Below are 23,326 nucleotides of genomic sequence, written 5' to 3'. Positions count from 1 at the left end.
ACAACAGTGAGAGGCCCGCGTACCACAAAAAAAAAAAGACAGGGGTTCTTGCAGAGGTAGCGTCAGGGGAACCTTGGAATCCCCTCTGGCAGAAGGTTGTCCTCCCAACAGTTAGACCTTGCCTAACAGTTTACTTTGTTTCTCAGGTGGCTGACCCCGTTGTCACGTTTTGTGAGACGGTCGTGGAAACATCCTCCCTCAAGTGCTTTGCTGAAACTCCCAATAAGAAGTAAGCTGGGGGTCACAGTGACCCTGGGACTCACAGGGGTCGCTTTCCCCTGCCCCCAGCTCTACCTCAATCACCAATAGAGGCCCCTAAGTCTTGGGATGAGGCTGCTTAGGATACCTGAGCTGTACCCCAGCCCTCTCATTATGCCTTTGGACATGATGCTGTGGAATTCTTTGCCTTAGTTACTCCCAGTGGTTTCGTAATTGCCACTTTTTCTCTCTGTATAACATGACCATCTTAAAATTTTCCCTAGCAGCAACTCTACTGTTTCACCGTTTAATAACTAACACTGTTTAAAGCTTTTTTAAAAAATGCCCCAAATTTTACTTTTTTAAAGAGTGATAGATTCAAATGTAAGAAGATGAGCCCTTTTGCTCTACTCTGCTCCTGTGGCTTTCACTGATGTCACTGCCTTAGCTCTTTCCTGTGTCACCCTTTCTTAGGAACAACCCTTCTGACCCTGCTCAGAACCCACTTCCTTTCTGACTAGAGGGTCAGCCTGCTGACCCTCCTCATTACCCATTTCCTTTCTGACCAGGAACAAGATCACCATGATTGCTGAGCCTCTTGAGAAGGGTCTCGCTGAGGACATAGAGAACGAGGTGGTCCAGATCACGTGGAACAGGTGAGAGTGTGGCTCTGATCCCAGGGCCGAACAGCTTACCTGATGAGTCTCTAGCACGACACATCCCTCCCTCTAGGAATTGATTTTGTCTCCACTGTCCTGGCACAGTGTAGGTAGGCTGAGGCGACTGTCATCCAGAAAAGCAGGATCTGTGGCCTCAGGAACGGGCAAGCACAGAGCCGTCTGACATGACCATTTTCTCCTCCTCCCCCAGGAAGAAGCTGGGAGAGTTCTTCCAGACCAAGTACGATTGGGATCTGCTGGCTGCCCGTTCCATCTGGGCTTTCGGCCCCGATGCCACCGGCCCCAACATCCTGGTGGATGATACCCTGCCCTCTGAGGTACAGAAGAACTAAGGGAAGCCCTGTGGCCTTCTCTTAGCTCTTGAGTGGAAGAAACTACAAAGTGTTCTTAGTTTTCCCGAAAGTATTTTGTATCTTCTGGTGAAGAAGAGTATTCTTTTACTGGTGTACCTACTCTTTCTCCCTCTAAACTCTTCGGCTGTTGCCAGGGTCACTGCTAAGGGGCCTCGTGTTTTGTGCAGGTGGACAAGGCTCTTCTCGGCTCGGTGAAGGACAGCATCGTTCAAGGTTTCCAGTGGGGAACCAGGGAGGGGCCCCTCTGTGATGAGTGTAAGTCCACCAGCGCCTCTGCCTTTGCCACCCCAGGCCTCTAGGGTCCTTGCATCTGGGTGTATGAGGTGGGATGGGTTCATCTTTGGGACCCAGCAGAAGAAGCAGCTTGGGGCCCACAGGGCCTTCCCGTGTCCTGGGCCAGCTTCCTCCCTTCTCCTTCCCTATTCTGGTGCTACTGCTTGGTACATCTTAGAAATGGAAGTCACGTCTAGATTGACATTTGCTCCTCATTTCTGGAATGTGTTTCAGGAAGGGTATCGGGGGGATGGGATTGGAGTGGTTTATAGACCAGGACTGGACTTAGTATAGGGACAAATGTGCAATTCCTAGAACTTATTCTACATCCCAAAATAATTAAATATCTGGAAAAGAAACACATAAACTTCTAGGGACACGTTATGCTGTCTGAACGTGGCCTGAAACCAACTCTGAGAACATATGCTTACCTTCACACCTCCGCATATGCTATTAGAACACGCATCTGCAGGCTGATTCTGTACCATATCTTTCATGGCTACAAGATAGCTGCAGTGCTGCAGGAGGCTCCCTGCTGCTCTGCCCGTGCGCCCTTGACTAGCACCAGAACCACTCAGCGGTCAGCTCCCCCTTCTCCTTTCCAGTGATTCGAAATGTCAAGTTTAAGATCCTGGATGCAGTCGTTGCCCAGGAGCCCCTGCACCGGGGCGGGGGCCAAATCATCCCCACGGCCAGAAGAGTCGTCTACTCTGCCTTCCTTATGGTGAGCGAGTAGGGCTGTCCTGCCGCAAGGCATTAAGTGGGGCCTCGAGGCTACTGTCCCCCAGCCTTCTCTTTACCCGGGTTCTTGGTCCTCAGCCTTCCCCAAGCTGAGGAACCCTTCCTTCTGGCTCTCTTGCAGGCCACCCCTCGTCTGATGGAGCCCTACTACTTCGTAGAGGTCCAGGCCCCCGCAGATTGTGTTTCTGCTGTTTATACTGTCCTGGCCAGGCGCAGGTGAGCCGCCCAGGCACGTAAGGGAGGGGGCAGCGAGCAAGCTGCCCAGCAAGAGGGAACCTCGCTGTGGAGGAGGAGGGACTGGACCCCACACTCTCCACTTCTGAAACCAAGGTTTTTAGAAGGAAGTAGGGAAGGAATGAGGCAATCCCCAGCCTTACCACAGATTATAATTTGAGATTTCTCCTTGGGCTCCCCCCTCAGAGAGCTCCTGCGGCAAGTATTCCTTGGGTGTGTCAGTGGTGGGAATGTCTACAGGTCCTTGTCTCGTCAGTGTTGCGCTGTTGCCCAGAGGTTGCTGCCCCTTTGACTTCCACAGGGAACTATGCCAAGAGCCATTTCTGCCCTCCGTAGCGCACTTGTGGCTATTCTTTCTTTGATGGTCAACATTTGGGGGTACGCTACTTCTCTGCTTTTGGCCTCTTCAGGACTAGGGACTCAGCCTTTGTTTTTCTGTCTCAGGGGGCACGTGACTCAGGATGCACCCATCCCAGGCTCCCCTCTCTACACCATCAAAGCTTTCATCCCCGCCATCGACTCTTTTGGCTTTGAGACCGATCTGCGGACTCACACGCAGGGGCAGGCCTTTTCCTTGTCTGTCTTCCACCATTGGCAGGTAAGGAAACAACGCAGGCTGGTCCCCACCTCTGCAGAGCCATCCCCTCTGACCTGTTCCTCTCCAGGCCCCAAGGGGGATCGCCAGCATCCTAGATAAGGGCCCTGCTTCTAGGCCGGATGCTCTGGGAGGTCGGCCTGGACCATCTGATGAAACCACTCTGCCTTTCAGATTGTACCCGGTGATCCTCTGGACAAGAGCATTGTCATCCGTCCCTTGGAGCCGCAGCCAGCGCCCCACCTGGCCCGAGAATTCATGATCAAAACCCGTCGTAGGAAGGTACGTTTCCCTCAGACCCACGGCCTTCCCTCCACCCACAGGGGTCTTGCCAGGAGTTGGATCTCTCTTCATTTCTTGCTTTTGGAGCCTTCTCCCAAAGACTGAAAGCATTTCACAGCACAGCGTGGAGAGTCACGATCTGTATAGGCTTCAGGCACTCAGACCCGGGGCCGCGTGCCTGGGAAGGGAGCGCCTTCCCCTGCCCTGGGACGGTACCCTAGAGGCAGGGCTCCCGAAGCAGCTCAGCCGACACTTGGCCCCCACCCGCTCCCCGCACTCAAGCACAGCTCGGTCACGCAGGGCTCATCTTGCATTTGCCCCACTCTGCAGGGCCTGAGTGAAGACGTCAGCATCAGCAAGTTCTTCGATGATCCTATGTTGCTGGAGCTCGCCAAGCAGGATGTTGTGCTCAATTACCCCATGTGAGCGCCCGGACACCTGGCGGCTCCTACTGCCTGCGCGGGGCTGCATCCTGGACTTCGGAGCTAGGACCTGGTGGGGCTCGGACTCCGTGCTGTCAGAGCGTGTCTGGTACTGCTGTGGCCGCCCTTAACAAGCCCAGAGCCTCCAAGCCTCCAACCCAGACGGAGGAGCATTTGGCTTCCTGGTTCCTCCTGTGGCCTCTGCCTGGCTCCATTCCCAGAGAACAGAGAGGAGCTTGGGCCCAGGGAACGAGAAGGGGATGGAAGTGTTGAAGCCCAAGGGGGCCCTGTCCTCAGGATTTACGTGGATTTTTATTTTATTTTATTTTTTTTGTATAACAGTTTGACCTTAGACATGGTTTATAAATGAACAGAACATTCTGACCTCTGCCTTGCTCCGTTCTTTTCATCCCCACCGCTCCGCCCCCTTCCCTCCAGCACAGGCTCATCCTGGCACTTGGGTTCTGGATCTGTGTTGTCTCCCACGAGGCCGCACGGACTCTGCTCCCAGCTGCAGCCTTCTTCCTGCCTGGTCCCCAGGGAGGCGGCCTGTGGGGGGAGGAACGCCTGCCTCTTCACTCAGTGTTCCCATGAGCACTGGGGCCTCTTTACTGTCCCCAGCTCCCATTCCTGGTGGATGGCACCTGAGGGGGCTTGGGAGTTGTTGGGTCTCTGGGATCAGAGGGCTGCACCTCCTCCTCTGGCCCTGAGGATTCTCCTTGCCCTGGAGCTGGTGCCAGAACTCCGATTTCCAGCGCTTGGCTCTAAGTCCTCCTACCAGCCACTACCAGTCCCTTACTCTGCTCTCGTCTACGTGAAGAAGAGACTTGATTTGCCTCAAACTCCTTTATTAGGTGCATACCAGGGGTTGATCGAAGAGGTCTGACTGCCCCAGGCCTGTAGGAGTCCCACTTCTCCCCAGCATCCTGCACGGTTCTCTTGACGTAGTCTCTCTACATCGTGTACACAGCACCTGTGTGAGGGAGAAGGGAAAAGGCCCCATGACGTCACACCCTCCACCCATCCTCTGGCTCTCTCAGGTGTCCCAGAGTCCTGGGGGTCCAACACTAGCTGTCCCCTTGAGAGTCCAGCTTTGCTGCTTATCTCTCCGCCCTAGGTCACAACAGCTGCTACAAACACCTGGCTGCACAGCCTGGGGAAACATCCCATTGAACACTTGACAAAGTACTTCACGTATATTATCTGTCTGAGAAACCTCACGGCAGTACATGAGGGAGGCAAGCTGGGGTGGGTATCATCATGTCGCACATGGGGAAACTGTGAGAGAGATTTGTCCACTGTCGCACAGCTAGTAAGCAGCTGTCTGCCTTTTGATCCAGAGAGGAAAAGAAATTCAGCATAGGTTCTGCTGCATGGTTTTTCTCATTTCTAGGACAAACTCACGAAACAGACTGTGCATCTTCCCCTGGAACACAGGAAATTAAACAGGGAGCCCTGAAACTGTCTCGGTATGAGGGCCTCACCAAGAACTTGCTGTGGAGCCTGGTATAGGGAACAGGGACTGAACTCGTGGTCCCTTAACTGTCAGGACTCACAGCCACATTTTGCCTAATCAGTTTTGCCCTCATTCTCCCATGACCCCACCAGCTACTTACCCAGCATGATCACACCCACAGCACAGGCCTGTGCTGCCACTCGGGTGTGAATCAGGTGTGTGGACATCTTGGTGGAACCACGAGGCTTCAGCCGGTAAATCCTGTATGCTGCCACCACCACGCAGCCTCCTAAGCCTACGTAGGCAGAGAACGTGACCCCTTGGACCTCAGTCACCAAGTACGTCGCTCTCTTGGTGAAGAGACCCCTCACTAGGCAGGCTGGGCACCTGGATAATCAGCTGCCTTCCTGCTGCTGCTTTGGGGCTGGCAGTGGGGTGAGAAGAGGCTATCATTAGAACATTGAGTTGTTTCTTCTCAAAGATATTTACAAAGTGCTTCCCTCCAATGACTCCCCTCCTCCCTGTTCAAATAGCCCATCATCATGACTCTCCCACCCACCTTAGCTCTTCTCCAACTGCTGCCGGCCCCCACAGCTGTTCTAACCTCCCAGGGCCAGGGGGAAGGGAGCCCTGGGGGACCCCAAACTGCTCTGCCCATCCTGAGGCTGGTGTTGGTATCCCATGCGCTTGGTTGGCTGCCACCTCCAGCCATCCAGCCATCCAGACTCCTTCGTTTCATCGTCAGGATGTGCCCCTTAGTCCCTCGGCACCTTTGCTGTTGGCTCACTTCTCTTCTAGCTGTTGATTATTTGATGGGTAGGACCACTTGAGTTCTGTGCTTCATTCTTTGAAAAGACTAGGAGACATGCTCTCTGAGAGAAGGCCCCCTCTTCGCCTCCCATTCCTTCGTCTCCCACTCACCTATAGGCACCAGCAGAGACTCCCTGGTCTTCCTCAGGAACTTCTCAGACATGCTGTCCTCACCCTCAGGTGGTGCCCACCAGCCTTTGTTAGCAGACATGATCCTGACCCCAGATGTTAGCAGCTGGGGCTCCTAGGCTTCAAACCAGTCCTAGAAGGAGGCAGGAAGAACTCCAATTCCTAGTCAACGGTGGGAGGGAAGATGTGGACTGCTGAGACCTCTCTTACCATGCCCAACACAGACACTACTTAAAAAGATGTCCTGGGTGTCCTGTCTCAGACGGCTGGAGCCATTTCTCGGTCTCTTCCTCCCAACATCTGCCTCTTGTCCAGATCATTCCAGCTTCACTGTTTTCTCTGCCTCCCCCTCTACCATCTGTGTCCCTACGGGTGTGATCCTTGGGCCAAGAAAAGCAGCTGGAAAAATCCACAGATGAGGGTGGGAGGAACAGGCCTTTAACCTTGGGTCCCCCACTGGCCTTGAGTCTGTGATGGTTGTCCCTGATGGAGCTGCAGAGGAAGATCTGGCCCCAGGCAGCCAGAGCCATCCCAGTGTTACAGCACCGGTTACCGAATCACCAGAGCCAGAGATTGAAACGATTAGGCATGGATCTGTGTATAATTTTTTGTGTAGATTTCGGATGTTAAGGCTAATGGAACAAATTCTGGTCCCTGAGCTGTTCCCCTGTCTCTAAGTCCATCTCTTGACAGGTTCTTTGCAGGTACCAACCCCCTGCCTTATCCCTGCGCTGGAACCCCTATGGCTCTAATTGCTAACCCTGTAAATGTCTGCTCTGATCAAAAACTAGATGGAGTCCCAGAGTCCTGGTCCTTAGACCAGGGGTTCTGCCTGCCGGTTGCCTTCTAAGTCTAACCACGAGACAAAGTCCCTGCTTGAGGCGACTTCTATTCCTAGTTGCCTCTCCTCTCCTGGAGGAGCAAAGACTGCTGGCCCCACAGGTCCTCAGCACGCCGGTGCTTACCCTAGGAGACGGCTAGAAAGTGGAGTGCAAGCAGCCCAGCCAGGGCTCAGCGTCTGCTGTTTTGAATCGGCCAAGAGCTGATGATGGAGCTGCAACTATGGGGGCAGGGAAGCAGTGTCTGGCCTTATGGAGGCTTTGAAGTCAGGAATGGTGAGGGGAGGAGATAGGACAGGGCATCAGTCTTAACCCCCCATCTGCTGAGTTCCAGGCTGGAGCTCCAAGCACTGGAAAGTAATGAAAGATCAGATGGAGGGGAGCCCTTACCTCAATTCAGTCTTTACATTCATTCCTCTGGACGTAAGTGGCTGGATCAGAGACGGACTCGATTTGGAGAACTGAGATGGGAATATAGAGGCAAGGATGGGTAGAGATCCTGGGTTCTCCCGCAAGTTGTACTGCCTTAATTGTGCCTTAATTGTGAGAGACGGGCTGTCTGGTCTTGGTCTTGATCCCTCCAAGGATGTTTTCTGGGCCAAAGAGATTTGTCCAGGAGTTTGAAACAACTGGGACTTCCCTAACATCTCCAGACCCCTTCATACTGCCTGTGGGGTGATGCTCACTCAGGATACAGAGATGACAACGACCAGCCTTAGCACCTATTCTATTTCAAGTATTTATATTTCAGACCTTTCCACTATTCTACACAGTAAGTAGCAGCTTGTTCATAGACCAGGAACTGGGCTTCTGAGAGGCTAAATGAATTATCCACGAGTACACAGCTAGTAAATGGCAGTGTCATGATCTGAACCTAGGTCTGGCTGGCCCCAAAGTAGCTTCTTGCTAAGAAATGGAGAAAGATCGGATGCACTGTGGAGAGTCCCACTCCATCCCATGCCTTTGTTCCTCTCCTAGCCCGTGTGTCTGTCCTAAAGGGGCTTTTCAGCACTGGAAATGTGTCCAGCAGCTGATGTCTTTCTTTTCTCTCCCGAGCCCTCACTGCTTCAGGGAGAGACCCAGGGTCACAGCATCTCCCCAGGGCCTCCGCATATCCCCAGCGTCCATGGGAACTCTCCTCCCAGTCATTCACACACACTCCTGTGCTGCCTCTCCTGGTCCCAGCAGTGGCCTGAATTCTCCAGAGATCAATGCTCTAGGCCACAAGTGGGAGGATGGAAATGTCTGGATGAGACAGTGCAAGAATCAGGACCAACTCCAAGCCCTTTAGAGAATGGAGGCCAAGCTATGGAGAGCGAAGTTCAACTTCTCCCCGTTGAGATGATGTCGATGCTCCCACAGCATCTCAGCCCAGAACCAAGAAAATAATAGTTGCTATGATCTTCTGAGCACCTGTGAGCCTAGAAATGTGCTAATTGCTTTAAGTAGGTTATTTTATTTAATCCTCACAACTATTATTCTATTAGGTATGTGGTAGGTACTATTATTTTTATTCCTATTTCAAAGATGAAAAACTGAGGCCTGAGTTAAACATCTTGCTCAAGGTCACAGAAAGTGACAGAGAAAAAAGGACCAGATTTCTAACCATTCCTAAAGTCAAATCTCACTACTCTGGACTAACAGGAGAATGACTGTAAAGTGGGGGGAAAGTCTTTAAATAGAAGAAACAAAATTGCTTTTTATTTCAAGGACCTCTGAGAACACACAGTAATTAAAACTTCAAGGACCAGATTTCTGTAGAGTCCTGTTTTAGTAAACAGATAAGATAAAATTATGATAACACTTTTGTTTAATATGCCAAGTCTTTAATAATTACTTTGATTTAAGCCTTTCTACATTAGTAATTTGCTTAATAAACCTCTTCCAGATCAGGTCACACTAATAGAAATTCTATTAGAGGGGTCTAATTGAATGATGCAGACAGACTTAATGCATCCGGAGTGCAGGCCAGAGTCAGACGGGGGGTCAGCTGCTTGACCAACCACTCTCTGAATACTTGGACTTATGCCACTCAACCTCTTTTGAGTGGGTGTCATCATCTGTAAAATGGAGGTAGCATCTACCTATAGGATCGTTGTAAGGGTTAAATAAGATGATTGTTAGAATTCCCCAGCACACTGCCTGCTTCTCTTCCTCCAGAGCAAGTGGCAGGGATGGGTAACAGGCTGGGGGAGAAGTGGAAAGTCCCTGACAACAGATGGGAAGGTTCCCATGTTCTGGGTGGTCCTGAATTCAGTACACTCTCCTCTCCAACCCCACCTCCTCCTTGTTGGAGGGGCTTCCCTGCCTAACTGGAAGCTTCAGGCTTGTTCTCCTTATTGTGTGGGGGGAAGGGAATGGGGAGGGGAGGGGGACTTGGACTTGAGGCTGTACACAATCTAAGACACAGCTGTGCTATATATAGCCTGAGGGAGCTGAGTGACAAGAGCGGGGAGGTGAGGGACATGCAGCTTTTGCCTTGAGCTAAGGAGTGCTGTGAGTGAGGGGATGATGATGAATGAACTGGACAGGGAACAGAGGATGCTCTGAGTTGGGGTTGGAATGGGAAGGACCCAGGCTGAAGGGCTGGGGTAATCACAGGGGAGAAAACACTGGGCCATATAGTAGTATCTGGGGGACTTGAGGGGCAAAGAGGAGGTAGCAGGAACAGGCAGAGGCAGTGGAAGTTTCCAGATGATGTGGCTAGGCTGAGGCAGCCTCTAGAGGGTGCCTGGGGTGGGGAGGGTGGGACACCCCCTCTCCTTCTAAAAACAGGCACTGGGTTCCAAGGACCTCGCAGTATTTGTCCAAGGACAGCCTCAAGAGCCACAGGCTTGGGCCAGGACAGTGCCTTTGGTACCCACTAATCATTCTGGAGGGGCTGCTCACATATTTTTAAAGATTCTAAGAGGGTGTGGATAATAATAGCAATGGGAAGGCTGAATCAGACTGTAGCGATGCTGACACAGAATCATGTCTTGTGAAGGAATAATTTTGAGCTGCAGAAGACACCAGTATAGACCCCTGTACTAACAAATGGTTGCTCCAGAGGAGTTGAAATGTTTTGCTGAAGTTCTTGCGTTGGGTGCTTTTGAATACCCAAATTACCCAAAGTGCACTATGGGAGGGAACTAATGTCTTGAGAGCCTACAAGATTTAGGGTACTTCATATATTTAATCTTCACAACAGCCCCAACTGGTAGATATCATTATCCCCATTTTATAGATGAGGAAACCGAGGCTGAGAGAGGTTAAGTAACAGCCATATCACACAGCAGGTAAATGGCTACACTACCCAGCCAATAATGATAACCACTACAGGGAATTCCCTGGTGGTCCAGTGGTTAGGACTCCGTGCTCTCACTGCCAAGGGCCTGGGGTCGAAATACACATAAATGAAAGCACACAGCTGGGCAGAGCAGACCTCTAAACCCAGGGCTTCCAGACACTCGAGGACTGCACACCCACCGCACTGCCTCTCACCAAGGCAGGGTAGGTCCTGAGCCAGCGCACTGTGTTTTTTTTTTTTTTTAATTTTTATTGGTGTATGGTTGCTTTACAATGTTGTGTTAGTTTCTACTGTACAGCAAAGTGAATCAGCTATAAGTATACACATATCCCCTCTTTTTTGGATTTCCTTCCCATTTAGGTCACCAGAGAGCACTGAGTAGAGTTCCCTGTGCTACACAGTAGGTTCTCATTAGTTATCTATTTTATACATAGTATCAATAGTGTATATATGTCAGTCCCAGTCTCCCAATTCATCCCTCCCCCCCACTGTGTTCTGAGCGTGTCCAAAAGTCCTTGTTTGTGGGTGATACCAGAGGAGGTCTCTTCAACTCCCATACCCTTCGCCCCACCCCTAATTCCTGAGCATACTTCACCTACCCTTCATTTGCAAGTAAATTGACCTTAACTTGAAATCCAGCATTAACTACACAAGAAACAGCTAGCTGGGCTCTGGGAAACACTGGGGGGAGTCATCTTACTGTTCCTTCTATACTACTTGCATTACCTATTCCAAAAAATCTGCTTCAAACAACATCCCTGTGGCAGGGAGGAGCAGTATAATGTGTCTCACAGGTTAACTGAAACTGCTGGGGATTATGGGGGCAGGGGGTTGTGCTACTAACACCCCCCGCCCAATAGCACAAGTAATCAAGAACTTCTAATCCAGCCAGTCTGGGGCAAGCAGGGCTTCCTGTTGCCAACCGGGAGCTTTCCCAAATCCTACCTCTCTGGGCCTCTGCTCCCATCCCCCTGGACAGAAGAATCTGCTCCGAGTTTACCAGCCAAGTGGGGACCCTGGAAAATGTGTAATGGAAATAGTGACACACTGCAGCCTTCAAGTTGACCCTACAGTTTCCAAACCACAGCCCCAGGGCGACTCTCAAGTTCTCAAACTGGGTTTTGATTCTTTCCTGCCTGGGCCCCATGTGAATAAAAAGTGACATGGTTCTCACAGCACCCGGCTCTACCACTCCCTGCCAGAGGATGGAAACCAGACCCATTTCCCTGTTTGAAACTTGAGGCTTTTTTTCTTCCCTCCCGTAGCCTTTCTTATGTTAGCAATGGCAAGCCTTCCTTCACTCATGCACTCTGCATACACTTGCCAGGCTCCTACTGTGTGCTGGGCTGGGCTCAAGGAGCTGCGACACAGCGGCCCTGCCTTCAGGGAGCTCACGTTCTAGCAGTTGCCCTGGTTTGCTCCGGACCATGGTGAATGCCTGGACCTCTGGCTTAGGTTTCTGGCCTCAGCTTCCCCACCTGTAACTGGATTAAAGGATGTCAGTAGCTGGCAAGGTGACAGAGGAACGGACGAAGAGTCCTGACTAGGAGACAGAGTCTTTGGCTACATTTCTGTTTTTTTAACTATCTGCAGTTAAAACAACTTAGCTTCCCTGGGTCTCATTTCCATCTTTATTTTTCTATTTTATTTTGAAAAAATTATTTATTTTTTAAATTTATTGGCTGCATTGGGTCTTCGTTGCTGCGCGCAGGCTTCTCATTGTGGTGGCTTCTCTTGTTACGGAGTACGGGCTCTAGAGCACAGGCTCAGCAGTTGTGGCACACGGGCTTAGTTGCTCCGCAGCATGTGGGATCCTCCCAGACCAGGGATCGAACCCGTGTCCCCTGCATTGGCAGGCAGACTCTTAACCAGGGAAGCACATCATTTGCATCTTTAAAAGGTTGCTCTTGGGAATTCCCTAGCAGTCCAGTGATTAGGACTCCACACTTCCTGGCAGGTTCATCCATGAATTTATAGGAAAATAATACCCAATAAACATTTGAGTATATATATATATATATATATACATATAATATATATATTATTTATATATAATACACAATACATATTTGTTTATAAATATTATATATACATATATAACCAAATATTTTAAAGGTTTTTATTGAAGTCAACATGCCACAGAAAAGTGTACTATCACTATCAAAAGAGAACGGCTCAAATGTAGCAACTAAAGATACCTGTATGTCGTGTATTCAGCATCCAGCTCAAAACAGAACAGGAACAGGCCCCCAGAAGTCCCCTCAGGCTCCCTTCCGATAACTATCCTTACCCTAGGATAACCCCTATCCTTACTTCTAACAGCACAGATTAGTTCTGCCTGTTTTTGAACTTTATATAAATGGAAAGTCTTGTGAGATTCATCTATCTTGCTGCGTGTAATTGTAGATTATTCATTCTCATTGCTGCATAATGTACCATTGTCAGCATATAACATTTTATCTACCCTTGCTATGGTTGATGGGCATTTGGGGTAGTTCCCAGTTTTTTGGCTATTACAAATAGTGCTGCCATGAATATTCTAGAACAAGTATTTTGTACACATTTCTGTGAAATTTCGGATTCACAGTGCATTCCCAGTTTCGGTTTTAGTAGACACCGCCAAAGAGTCTTCCAAAGTGATTTGTAGCGATTTACACTTGTACTAGCAATAGATGAGAGTTTTAATGTTGTAGTCAGTATGGATGTTGTCTCCTGTGTCATCTCAGCTAACATGTTCTTTATTCCTGTTTTCACATATTTACAGGGTCCTCACACTTGTCATTTTAAATACATTTGTAGAGAGGTAACGTGATAATGGGGAGGGGACGGAGACTGGGGCATGGCAAGTATAGGGGGAAGATAATTTAAATACAGAGGCCAGGCAGCTAACGAAAATCATTCAAGCAGCTAAGTGGAGACAGCGCCTGCCCTGGATGGACAGATGTTACTCAGAAGTAACTGTCACGTGAAAAGAGAGGCTCAAAATGAGCAAAACTTTTGACTTTTTAGAGAGAAGTCAAAAGACAGATTTTTAAAATGTGGCAACTAATTCATCATTTTGGAAAACGTCATACTAGCCAAACAAAACATCTGTCAGTGGGCCAGATGCTCAGCCCTCAAGTTTTCAGCCACTTGACTGGCCATAAGGGCCTGGCTTTTCGTAGAGGGGGTGGGGTTGAACTGTAGCAAGACACCTCACTAGTTAGAGTTTAATTTCCTCTGTGGTCAAAAGGGTAAAATGAAAACCTTTCCTTCCGCATAATGCTGGTCAATAAGATAATTCAGGAGCACTTTACAGAGTAAAGTATTCTCCCATCTCCTTAGTACGACTTCTGTTGTTATGCACGGACTCCCTCTACTTAAACCATTTGAGGAGTTTTCACATTCCTACGAGGCAATTCAAGGCTGGAGATTCCTATGCAAAGTCCTTTGAAAATGGGATCCTGCTGGGATGCAAGGGGTTAAAAGGAAATGGCCTATTAGGGTCTGGCTAATCGGAGAAGTCCAGGATTTCAAAAGTATCTAGAACAACACTAAAAGATCAGAGGCCAAGGAATTCGGACGATTAACCCGACGAAGGCCAGTAGGATCCTGGAGTAATTGTAGGGCAGAACCTAGAACGGGGAATCAGCATCCCGCGTTACACTGGACCCAGGCCTTGGCGGAGTGCACAGAATACAACTCCGGGGCTCGTTGGACCAGCAACCCAGGATACCCAGGTAAGGCGTGTCCTCACTGCGCCGTTAGTTGCCCGCTCGAAGTGAGGCACTGCCCACGGCGGAGTTCCTATCCTGAGGATCAAGCTGGAGGAATGAACTGTCCGGGAGGCGAAGGCTGCGCCCACCCAGGGCCCAGACTCCACGCGCCTGGGTAGTTCCTACAAGCGCCGCGCCACTGCCCCGTCCGGGAGCGCGCGGACCCCACCGCGGAAAGTTGGACGCCCGCGCCTCCGCCCCCGCGCTCCGGACGCCCCCTCCTACCACAGCTCCACGTGCAGCGCACCCCCGGCTCCCAGACCTCGGCGGGACGCCCCCGCCCCCACCGCGGCGCGCAGTGCGCAGGCGCCTCCCTGTGGCTCTGGGCGGCGGGAGCGGCTTTGGCCGCGGCCGGAGACTGAAGCGAAGGCGGCGGTGGAGGAGGAGGAGAGATGACGGTGGCGGCGAAGGCGATGGCGACGCGGGGCACATGAGGCGGCGGCCGGCGGGACGGGCCGAGGCCCGGTGGAGGAGGCGGTTCCGGGGGACCCCGCCGGCAGGTGAGGGGCGGCCACAGGGCCGGCTGAGAGGCGGCGGGCCAGGGGCGGGGCCCGAGGGGGTGTGTGGGAGAACTTGTGGGGAGGCCCGAGAGGGGCAGGTGGGCCGGCGGAGAGTGAGGCGGGGGCAGGGGGGAGGGAGAGGACGCCACCAAGGGCTTCCCTCCGAGCCCGAAGGGGCGTCGCGACCCGCTGACCCCGGCGCGCCCTCCCTCTTTGTCCCCAGGCGCGCGGTTCCCAAATTGGGAGGGAAAACGGCTCGGGGGTGGGCCGGGGCTGCGGATGCGGCGCCGGGTGGGCGGGGAGCCCGAAGGACCTGGGCTCGCTCTTGGGCGGTGCTCGCAACTCCTCGGGCTGTTAGGGGCGCAGGGCCGCGCCGGGGCTCTTCGCGGGCTGGTCTTTGTCTCCCGATGCTTGGCTCCTGACATCTCTCCGGGCGGCGTGCGGTTCGTCTGGCTCTTTCCTCTAACATCCCTGCCGGGACTTCTGTCTCCTTGAATGTTTGAGAGATTTAGTTCGCGGGCTGGTAGTGGGAGACGGGGAATGCAGTAGTCGCCTCTCGGTTAACACGTTTTCTTTACTTAAAATGGTTTTTTTTTCCTCTTCGTGAAACTTTGGATGACTGGTGTGTTGTGGTTTTTTTTCCTTCTGTCTCCAGATTCAAAATTACGAGAAGGCGCTAACGCTGTGATTGTGGCCAGTTGTGTGGTTGGCGGCTGCTCTTGGAGCTTTGAGTTGGAAAGATTTACATGATTGTGTGGTTTAGAATTGTTTGTTCTTTTTTTATTTCTTTTTTTATTTTTTGCGACTGTTTCTGAGATTGGGATTACAGTTTCTTTGGGAAATGGGCGAGTTTGGTTTTTACCATTTGAAGGAATTTTTGTTCGTTGAGAACCAGCAGTGTTACAGATTTCATTGTGCTCGAGCTTTATTTTGTTAGCATCGAGATTACTTTGTGGGATCGAATAAACCAAGTTAGAATAAGTTCTGGATAAGCGTTATCTTGTAGGCCTGATTAATCTAAAATTATTATACGTTCGTGTTGTGTATACGTTCCGGTGAAAGTGCTGTAAAAAATCAAACTATAAATGAAAGGGATTTTAATTCCCTGATAAACGGAGTACATTAATATCTGTAGAAAAAAGGCTTCATAATGTAATTTAGGGATCAAATCCTTTACCCCTGGAAGAGGGCTTAGGTATTTTTCAGAATAAGAATGCAGAAAAATAAACTTAACTGCAGAGCTCCTGATTAAAAGTATGTGAATTGAGATTACATTTGATGTTTTTTTGTGTGTGTTTTATTGTTTTATTTTTTGGATTTTAGCAGAGTTTTGTATATTGCAGTTGCTTTGGATTTCTTAAGTGCTATGTAATGGCAGAATTAAAGAAACATGAACTGTTCTGGGTAAAAGGTAAAAAGCTCTGGTAAACAAATCTGTGTCTTAGTTTTCACCAGATCTTTGTGAGCAGGGTGTTGTAGGCAAAGGACATTTTGAAGAGAATACATATGGTGGTTATGTGAAAATTCTCCTTTTATTATTTGTCCTGATTTGTAATGGTTTGATACTGTTTACTAATAATCTTAAACTGTTGTGCACTTTTCCAGAGCATTTCCAACATCCTTTCCAAAAGTCAACGCTTTTAGCTTCCTTTTAGGTTGTGTGACTTTTGAATTGGTTTTTTACTTGCGCTAGTAGCCACAATGCTCTTAAAAAGGAGCAAAGGACTCAGTAACTTTCTATTCAGTTCATGAAGGTTGAATTGAGTTTCAGTCTTTAATTGAAAGGATTTAAGAATTCCTCCCAGCTTTCTCCAGGTTACATCAACTAAATACGGATCAAGATAAGGAGTTCACCTGCGGGGGCCGGGGGGGGGGGAGAGGGAGGGAAGATAGATGTGTTTGGTTTTTTTAATTGTGGGAAAATATATGTAACAAAATTTACCATCTTAACCATTAAAAAAAAAGGAAAAAAAAGAAAGGATTTAAGAAGTTAACATATCTTCAACATAATAATCTTACTTATAAATGCCGCTGTCTCTTAATCATTTTTACTCTTATTTCGTATTTGTATAAATTAGCCAAAGTGAAAGGATTCAGGGTGGGTCTCTGATTAGCTACACCCTCCCTCACTTCTAGCTTCAGGCTTACCTATCAATTCATTAATTGGGATCCTAGAATACAAAACATATAATTAAAATTCAGAGCATGACTTTCTTAATAAATACATAGTTTGTTCCATGACTTATTCAGTGCAAAGTGATGAGTTCCAAAAAAGCTGGGGTTTTTTAGTTCACATTTCAAAATAAATGAGATGTTTTCCTTTATTTGTTTTGTTTTTAATATTAATCTTGATAGTTAAGTGCACCTGGAGGCCCAGGTATAATTACTTATTTCTGAACTTGTGCTTTTCTTGTGGCCATAGAACATGTGTGGCTCCTATCCAAAATATCTAGTGAAAATTTAGGCAGAAAAAGGATGGGTTTTTTGCTTTTGTAGACCACTTCTTTGAGAATACATATACGATAGATTTTGGTTATTATCATTAACCTGAAGCTTACACATAGAAAACAGTTATGAACTGTTAATATCAGCAAAGTGTCAACAGTTGTTTTTCAAGCACACTACCGCAGCTGATGAATTTAGTTTGTGTGAAAGTAAGGACCTATTTGGTTAAGTCTGAGCATTGCTGTTTTCTACAGCTCTCAAGAATGAATGAGGGACTTTCCTGGTGGTCCAATGGCTAAGACTCCGGGCTCCCAATGCAGGGGGCCCAGGTTCGATCCCTGGTCAGGGAACTAGATCCCACATGCTGCAACTAAAGATCTTGCATGCCCCAACTAAGACCTGGTGCAGCCAAATAAATAAATATTTTAAAAAAAGAAAGAAAGAATGATCAGGGACTTCCTTGGTGGTCCAGTGGTTGAGACTCCGCGCTCCCAGTGCAGTGGGCCCGGGTTCCATCCCTGATCGGGGAACTAGATCCCGAATGCCGCAACTGAAAAAGAGCCCACGTGTCGCAACTAAGACCCGGAGCAGCCAAATTAATTAATTAATTAATTAAATATTCAAACTTATTTAAAAGAAAAAAAAGAATGAATGATCAGTCAGTACTGGTTGGCATAGGGTAGTACATTCTTGAGTTTTGCAAGCATTGCAGTGGCTGACAGCACTTGGATTTACCATTCAGACCAGTGGAATGTGTTGCCCCATGGGGTTTTTTTTACCATAAGACAAGGATGAGAGATCTTTATTTCTGTGGAATGAGTAGAACTCTCAGTTAAAGCCTGTTCTATGAGGCTATATATGCTGTAGCACTAGCACAGTTTGGACAAAAGTGTTCTGGTGGCCATTCATTCAGTTAACTGTTTTTTCCGTCAGGTACTTACGTTAAACACTGAACTGGGCTGAAGATTCAGTTCAAAGATGAATGTTATGTGGGCTTTGTTCTCAAAATGCTTACAGTTTAACACGGCGGTCCCAACCTTTTTGGCACCAGGGACTGGTTTCGTGGAAGACAATTTTCCACGGACGGATGGGAGTGGGGTGGGGATGGTTTCGGGATGATTGACGTGCGTTACATTTATTGTGCACTTTATTTCTATTATTATTACATTGTAATATATAATGAAATATACAACTCACCATAATGGTGACAGGAGGCAGAGCTCAGGCGGTAATGTGAGCGATGGGGAGTGGCTGTAAATACAGATGAAGCTTCCCTCCCTTGCCTGCTGCTCATCTCCTGCTCTGCAGCCCAGTTACTAACAGGCCAGGGACAGGTATCAGTCCGTGGCCCAAGTGTTGGGGACCCCTGTTTTTTTTTTTATTTTTGGCTGTGTTGGGTCTTCGTTGCTGCACGAGGGCTTTCTCTAGTTGTGGCGAGTGGGGGCTACCCTTCGTTGCGGTGCGCGGGCTTCTCATTATGGTGGCTTCTCTTGTTGCGGAGCATGGGCTCTAGGCATGCGGGCTTCAGTAGTTGTGGCACACGGGCTCAGTAGTTGTGGCTCGTGGGCTCTAGAGCGCAGGCTCAGTAGTTGTGGCGTCCAGGCTTAGTTGCTCCGCAGCATGTGGGATCTTCCCGGACCAGGGCTCGAAACCCTGTCCCCTGCATTGGCAGGCAGATTCTTAACCACTGCGCCACCAGGGAAGTCCAGATTTCAATTTTGGACCCCTGGTTTAACATGCTAAAAAGGTTTAGCAATCTGGAAATTATCTAAAAATCTTTGAAAGAAAAGAAATGTATAGGATTTCGGGTTTTCATTTTTTCTCTACAGAAATGGAATAAACTCCACATCCCTGTTTTCGACTAATCTCTTAATTGTATTTAAGTCTCAAATAGTTAGAAAACTTTTCATCTACATCTTGGAAGGATTTATCAGTTTTGATGGAATTTATTGTTACTTAACTGAGTTACAGCATTCCTTTTGGGAATGTTCAGAGTAAAGTGGATCTAGACTCTTGTCTATTTATAGGGAATTCCCTTTGACTCATTCTTGAACCTTGGATTCCTAAGTGCCTATCTAGAGTAGGTGTTTATTTGGGTTCGAATTTTCCCTCCTCGATCTCTGGCTATTCCTTCAGGTCCCCTCCACCCCAACCAGATCTTTAATTGATGGTCTTTCTCAGGTCTTGGTCCTTAGTCTTCCTCCCTTCTCACTCTAACCTTATCCATTCTGTGGTTTCAGTTCCCATGTATATTTTGAATACAACCATTTTTTAATCTGTAGTTCAGACCCCTTTTCTGATCCAAGCTGCCTGCTCAATCAACAACTCCACTTAGATACTCAGAGGTATTTTTAATTGAGTTGCCCAGACTGAGCTCTTGATCTTGGCTCCAAACCTAGACCTTCTTCACTGTACTCAGTTTCATTAAGTGGCTCTATCAACAACTTACTGAGGCTAGATTCTTGCAGTTTCTCTCCACTCTAGTCTCCCCATCCTAGTCTAGGCCACCTTTTCCCAAGACGATTTTTTTAAAAAATAAATTTGTTTATTTATTTTTGGCTGCACTGGGTCTTAGTTGCTGGGCGCGGGCTTTCTCTAGGTGTGGCGAGCGGGGGCTACTCTTCATTGCAGTGCGTGGGTTTCTCACTGTGGTGGCTTCCCTTGTTGTGGAGCACGAGCTCTAGGCGCGCAGGCTTCAGTAGTTGTGGCTCACGGGCTCTAGAGCTCAGGCTCAATAGTTGTGGCGCACGGGCAGAGTTGCTCCTCGGAATGTGGGATCTTCCTGGGCCAGGGCTGGAACCCATGTCCCCTGCATGGGCAGGTGGATTCTTAACCACTGCGCCACCAGGGAAGTCTCGACAATTATTATAGTCAATTTAATTAATTAATTAATTAATTTGGCTGCATTGGGTCTTAGTTGTGGCATGCGGGATGCTTCATTGCAGCACGCGGGCTTCTCTCTAGCACGAGGACTCTCTAGTTGTGTTGTGCAGGCTCCAGAGTGCACAGGCTTAGTTGCCCCACGTTACACGGGATCTTAGTTCCCTGACCAGGGATTGAACCGCGTCCCCTGCACTGCAAGGCGGACTCTCAACCACTGGACCACCAGGGAAGTCCCTATTATAGGTCAATTTTAAATGGTCCTTCCTCGTTCACTCTTGTTTCAAAAATAATAATAATAATACAATATTATCAGTACGGTTGAAGTCTTCTCTGTTTCCCTACCTGATTGCACCCCCGTACCCCAAACAACCACTGTTGTAGGCGTCCTTCCCAGAGGTAATCACCAACTTGAATTTATTATTCTCTTGCATTTCTTTGTACTTTTACTATGTATTATATACACCTAAGCAATATACCCTCTTGTATTCTTCTCACAGCAGCTAAAATTATCTTTAAAAAAAATTTAATCGAGTCACTTACCTGAAAACTTCTGTTGTTTTCCCTTCGCTCTTCATTTAACATGATGTGATCTGGCCTTGCCTGCTTCTCGAGCATCGTTTCTTTTTACTTGCTTTCTTGGTATACATGGTCTAGCCATACTGATCTTTTTTTTTCCGCCCCATTCCCTGAAGGTTCAAAGCTCACCCAGCAGTCTTTGTACGTGCTGTAGCTAATCCCTCTGCCTGGAAGGCAGCTCTTCATTCTTCAGAATTTGCTTAAATATCACTTCTGAAGAAAAACCTTCTCTGATTCTCCTATATTAGATTAGGGACCCCTATAATACACTCTTATAGCACCCTGCACTTCCCTTCTGTAGGACAGATCACAGTTTTAATTAATTTAATTATTTGTATAATACCTGTGTCACCATTAGACTATACCCCGCCCCATCCCCTGCCCCCCCGCCATGCCCTGGCTTGAGGGATTTTAGTTCCCTGACCAGGGACTGAACCCCAGGCCCGGCAGTGAAAGTGCCGAGTCCTAACCACTGGACCACCAGGGAATTCCCAGACAATACTTTATATTCCATAAGGATGGCCAGTATCCCCAGCCACCCAGCTCATAGTTCATTTAGGTATTCAGCAATTATTTGGATGTTTACTAATTTCTTTTTTATTTGTAGTTATTGATGGTAATGAAGTAACTTCTGACAAAGCTTTTGTTCTGACTAGAAGCCTTATTATTGTATTTTGTTTTTTGTATTTTTGGTCTTACATGCCATTACAGTGCTAGGTCTTCAGTAAATACTTACTGATGTGAACTTACTGGTAGCCATGGCCTGATCAGTCTTCAGGAGTTTTTTTTTTTTTTAACTTTATATTGGAGTATAGCTGATTAACAATGTTGTGATAGTTTCAGGTGCATAGCAAAGGGGTTCAGCCATACATATACACGTATCCATTCTCCCCCAAACTCCTCTCCCATCCAGGCTGCCACATAGCACTGAGCAGAGTTCCCTGTGCTACACAGTAGGACCTTGTTGGTTATCCGTTTTAAATATAGCAGTGTGTACTTGTAGATCCCAAACTCCCTAACTATCGCTTCCCCCCATCCTTCCCCTCTGGTAACCATAAGTTCATTCTCTAAGTCTGTGAGTCTGTTTCTGTTTTGTAAATAAGTTCATTTGTATCATTTTTTAGATTCCGCATATAAGGGATATGATATTTCTCTTTCTTTGTCTGACTTACTTCACTCAGTATGACAATCTCTAGGTCCATCCATGTTGCCGCACTGCAAGGCTTATGGGATCTTAGTTCCCTGACAGGGGATTGAACCCAGGCCCTCGGCAGTGAGAGTGTGGAGTCCTAACCGTTGGACCACCAGGGAATTCGCTTCAGCAGTTTTAATAGACCAGAAATACAATGATCACTTATGGTGTGGTATACACAGTGGAGACTCTTGTCTCCCAGGAAGATAATCGCAGCTAGGCTTAGGCAGGCTATCAGATGGAATAAAGAAATTGCTATCAGATGGAATAAAGAAATTGAAGATTAGTTTTTTCCTTTGACATACTGTACCTAGTTCTAATTTTAATTTCTCCCCCTTTGGTGGGCCAAGAGTCAGTATAATTAATGTCCCAAGAAACCTGGCTATATTATGCAGTTATAGATTAAGGCTGACATCGACAGTTTGAGTATTTCACTTCACTGACAAAATTTTTTTTTGAAATAGGTATACATAATACAAAATCAAAAGGTATGAAAAGATGTACAGTGAAAAATAAGTCTTCTGGGGCTTCCCTGGTGGCGCAGTGGTTGGGAATCTGCCTGCCAATGCAGGGGACACGGGTTCGAGCAGCTAGGCCCGTGAGCCACAGCTACTGAGTCCACATGCCACAACTACTGAAGCCTGTGCTCCTAGAGCCCATGCTCTGCAACAAGAGAAGCCACCGCAATGAGAAGCCCACACAGCGCAACGAAGAGTAGCCCCTCTCACCACAGCTAGAGAAAGACCATGGGCAACAATGAAGACCCAATGCAGCCAAAAACAAACAAATAATATGTTTTAAAAAAAGTAAGTCTTCCTTTATTCTCTTCTCAGTCACTCAGTTTTCTTTTCTCTGCTGAAGCAATTACTGTTTGCTTTTTTTGTGAATTCTTCTACAGATATCCATATATTCAGTATCCCCCACCCCCCCCAACGTACATAAATGGTAGAATACTCTACACACTGTTCTGTACCCTGCATTTTTCATTAATATATCTTAGTTTGTTTCATATCATTGCAGATAGAGCTCTTGTTTTTTTGACTAATAGATGTTCTGTAATTTGTTTACCCAGTCCCGTACTGATAGACTTTAAATTGTTTACAGTCCATTATCAGCAGTACTGCAGTGAATATTCTTGTACATTATTTTGTATGTCTGAACATTTCATTAGATAAGTGTTGAGCACTGGAATCGCTGGATCAGAATACATCTGCATTTTCAATTTTGATGGATATTTCCACGTTGTCTTTTATAGAAGCTTACCATTTTACCCCATCACTTCCAGTAGAGCACAAAGAATGCCTCTTTATATATACACCCTTCCTTCTTGCTGATCTGTTATCAATTTTTAAATTTTTTCCAATTGGATAAATGAAAAAGTAGTATATTGGTATAGTTTTTTTTTTTTGCGGTGCGCGGGCCTCTCACTGTTTTGGCCTCTCCCGTTGCGGAGCACAGGCTCTGGACGCGCAGGCCCGGCGGCCATGGCGCACGGGCCCAGCCGCTCCGCGGCATGTGGGATCTTCCCGGACCAGGGCACGAACCCTTGTCCCCTGCATCGGCAGGCGGAGTCTCAACCACTGCGCCACCAGGGAAGCCCTATTGGTATAGTTTTAATTTGTAAATCTTTAATTACAAGTGATATTGAATATCTTTTCATACTGTATTATTAAA

At 47.9% G+C, this 23,326-nt stretch overlaps 3 protein-coding genes across 12 annotated transcripts in view; 2 read left to right on the top strand and 1 right to left on the bottom strand.

Annotated features, from left to right (window-relative positions):
• EFTUD2 (elongation factor Tu GTP binding domain containing 2) overlaps positions 1–4,162 on the top strand; it is a 33,046-nt gene extending 28,884 nt beyond the window's left edge. The window contains exons 20-28 of the mRNA XM_027098972.1: positions 147–229; positions 768–854; positions 1,069–1,195; positions 1,399–1,486; positions 2,110–2,228; positions 2,367–2,461; positions 2,924–3,077; positions 3,249–3,356; positions 3,687–4,162. Coding sequence (XP_026954773.1) covers positions 147–229; positions 768–854; positions 1,069–1,195; positions 1,399–1,486; positions 2,110–2,228; positions 2,367–2,461; positions 2,924–3,077; positions 3,249–3,356; positions 3,687–3,782 — 957 coding nt within the window. The 3' untranslated portion in view covers positions 3,783–4,162. The remainder of the gene's footprint in view (positions 1–146; positions 230–767; positions 855–1,068; positions 1,196–1,398; positions 1,487–2,109; positions 2,229–2,366; positions 2,462–2,923; positions 3,078–3,248; positions 3,357–3,686) is intronic.
• Positions 4,099–8,956, bottom strand: HIGD1B (HIG1 hypoxia inducible domain family member 1B). Of its 3 annotated transcripts, none has more exons than XR_003431161.1 (4): positions 6,156–8,956; positions 5,395–5,529; positions 4,641–4,751; positions 4,099–4,327 (listed from the first exon to the last, which is right to left on the bottom strand). XR_003431161.1 is itself a non-coding variant. In XM_027098979.1 (4 exons), exons 2-4 carry the CDS (start codon positions 6,253–6,255, stop codon positions 4,732–4,734), a joined length of 255 nt encoding a protein of 84 aa, XP_026954780.1. In that variant the 5' UTR covers positions 6,256–6,306; positions 6,384–8,956; the 3' UTR covers positions 4,099–4,731. The 3 variants fall into 3 exon arrangements, 2 of the variants coding, with proteins under 2 accessions (XP_026954780.1, XP_026954779.1); XM_027098979.1 differs by having other exon boundaries at positions 4,099–4,751; positions 6,156–6,306; positions 6,384–8,956; XM_027098978.1 differs by having other exon boundaries at positions 4,099–4,751.
• A 4,487-nt stretch (positions 8,957–13,443) lies between these two features.
• Positions 13,444–23,326, top strand: part of GJC1 (gap junction protein gamma 1) — a 31,938-nt gene continuing 22,055 nt past the window's right edge. For 3 of the 8 annotated variants that reach the window (XM_027098898.1, XM_027098899.1, XM_027098895.1), the window contains exon 1: positions 13,444–14,556. The gene's annotated coding sequence lies outside the window, so the exon portion shown is untranslated. Of the gene's footprint in view, positions 14,557–14,939; positions 15,000–22,432; positions 22,459–23,326 lie in introns of those variants that run through there. The other 5 variants (XM_027098891.1, XM_027098896.1, XM_027098894.1 and 2 more) reach the window with 5 other exon arrangements.

The sequence above is a fragment of the Aethalodelphis obliquidens genome, unplaced genomic scaffold (genome assembly GCF_003676395.1).
Source record: "Aethalodelphis obliquidens isolate GAN/ISIS:26980383/991018 unplaced genomic scaffold, ASM367639v1 scaffold126, whole genome shotgun sequence".
In the NCBI taxonomy this organism is placed as follows: domain Eukaryota; kingdom Metazoa; phylum Chordata; class Mammalia; order Artiodactyla; family Delphinidae; genus Aethalodelphis; species Aethalodelphis obliquidens.
This window is presented reverse-complemented; position numbering and strand designations above follow the sequence as displayed.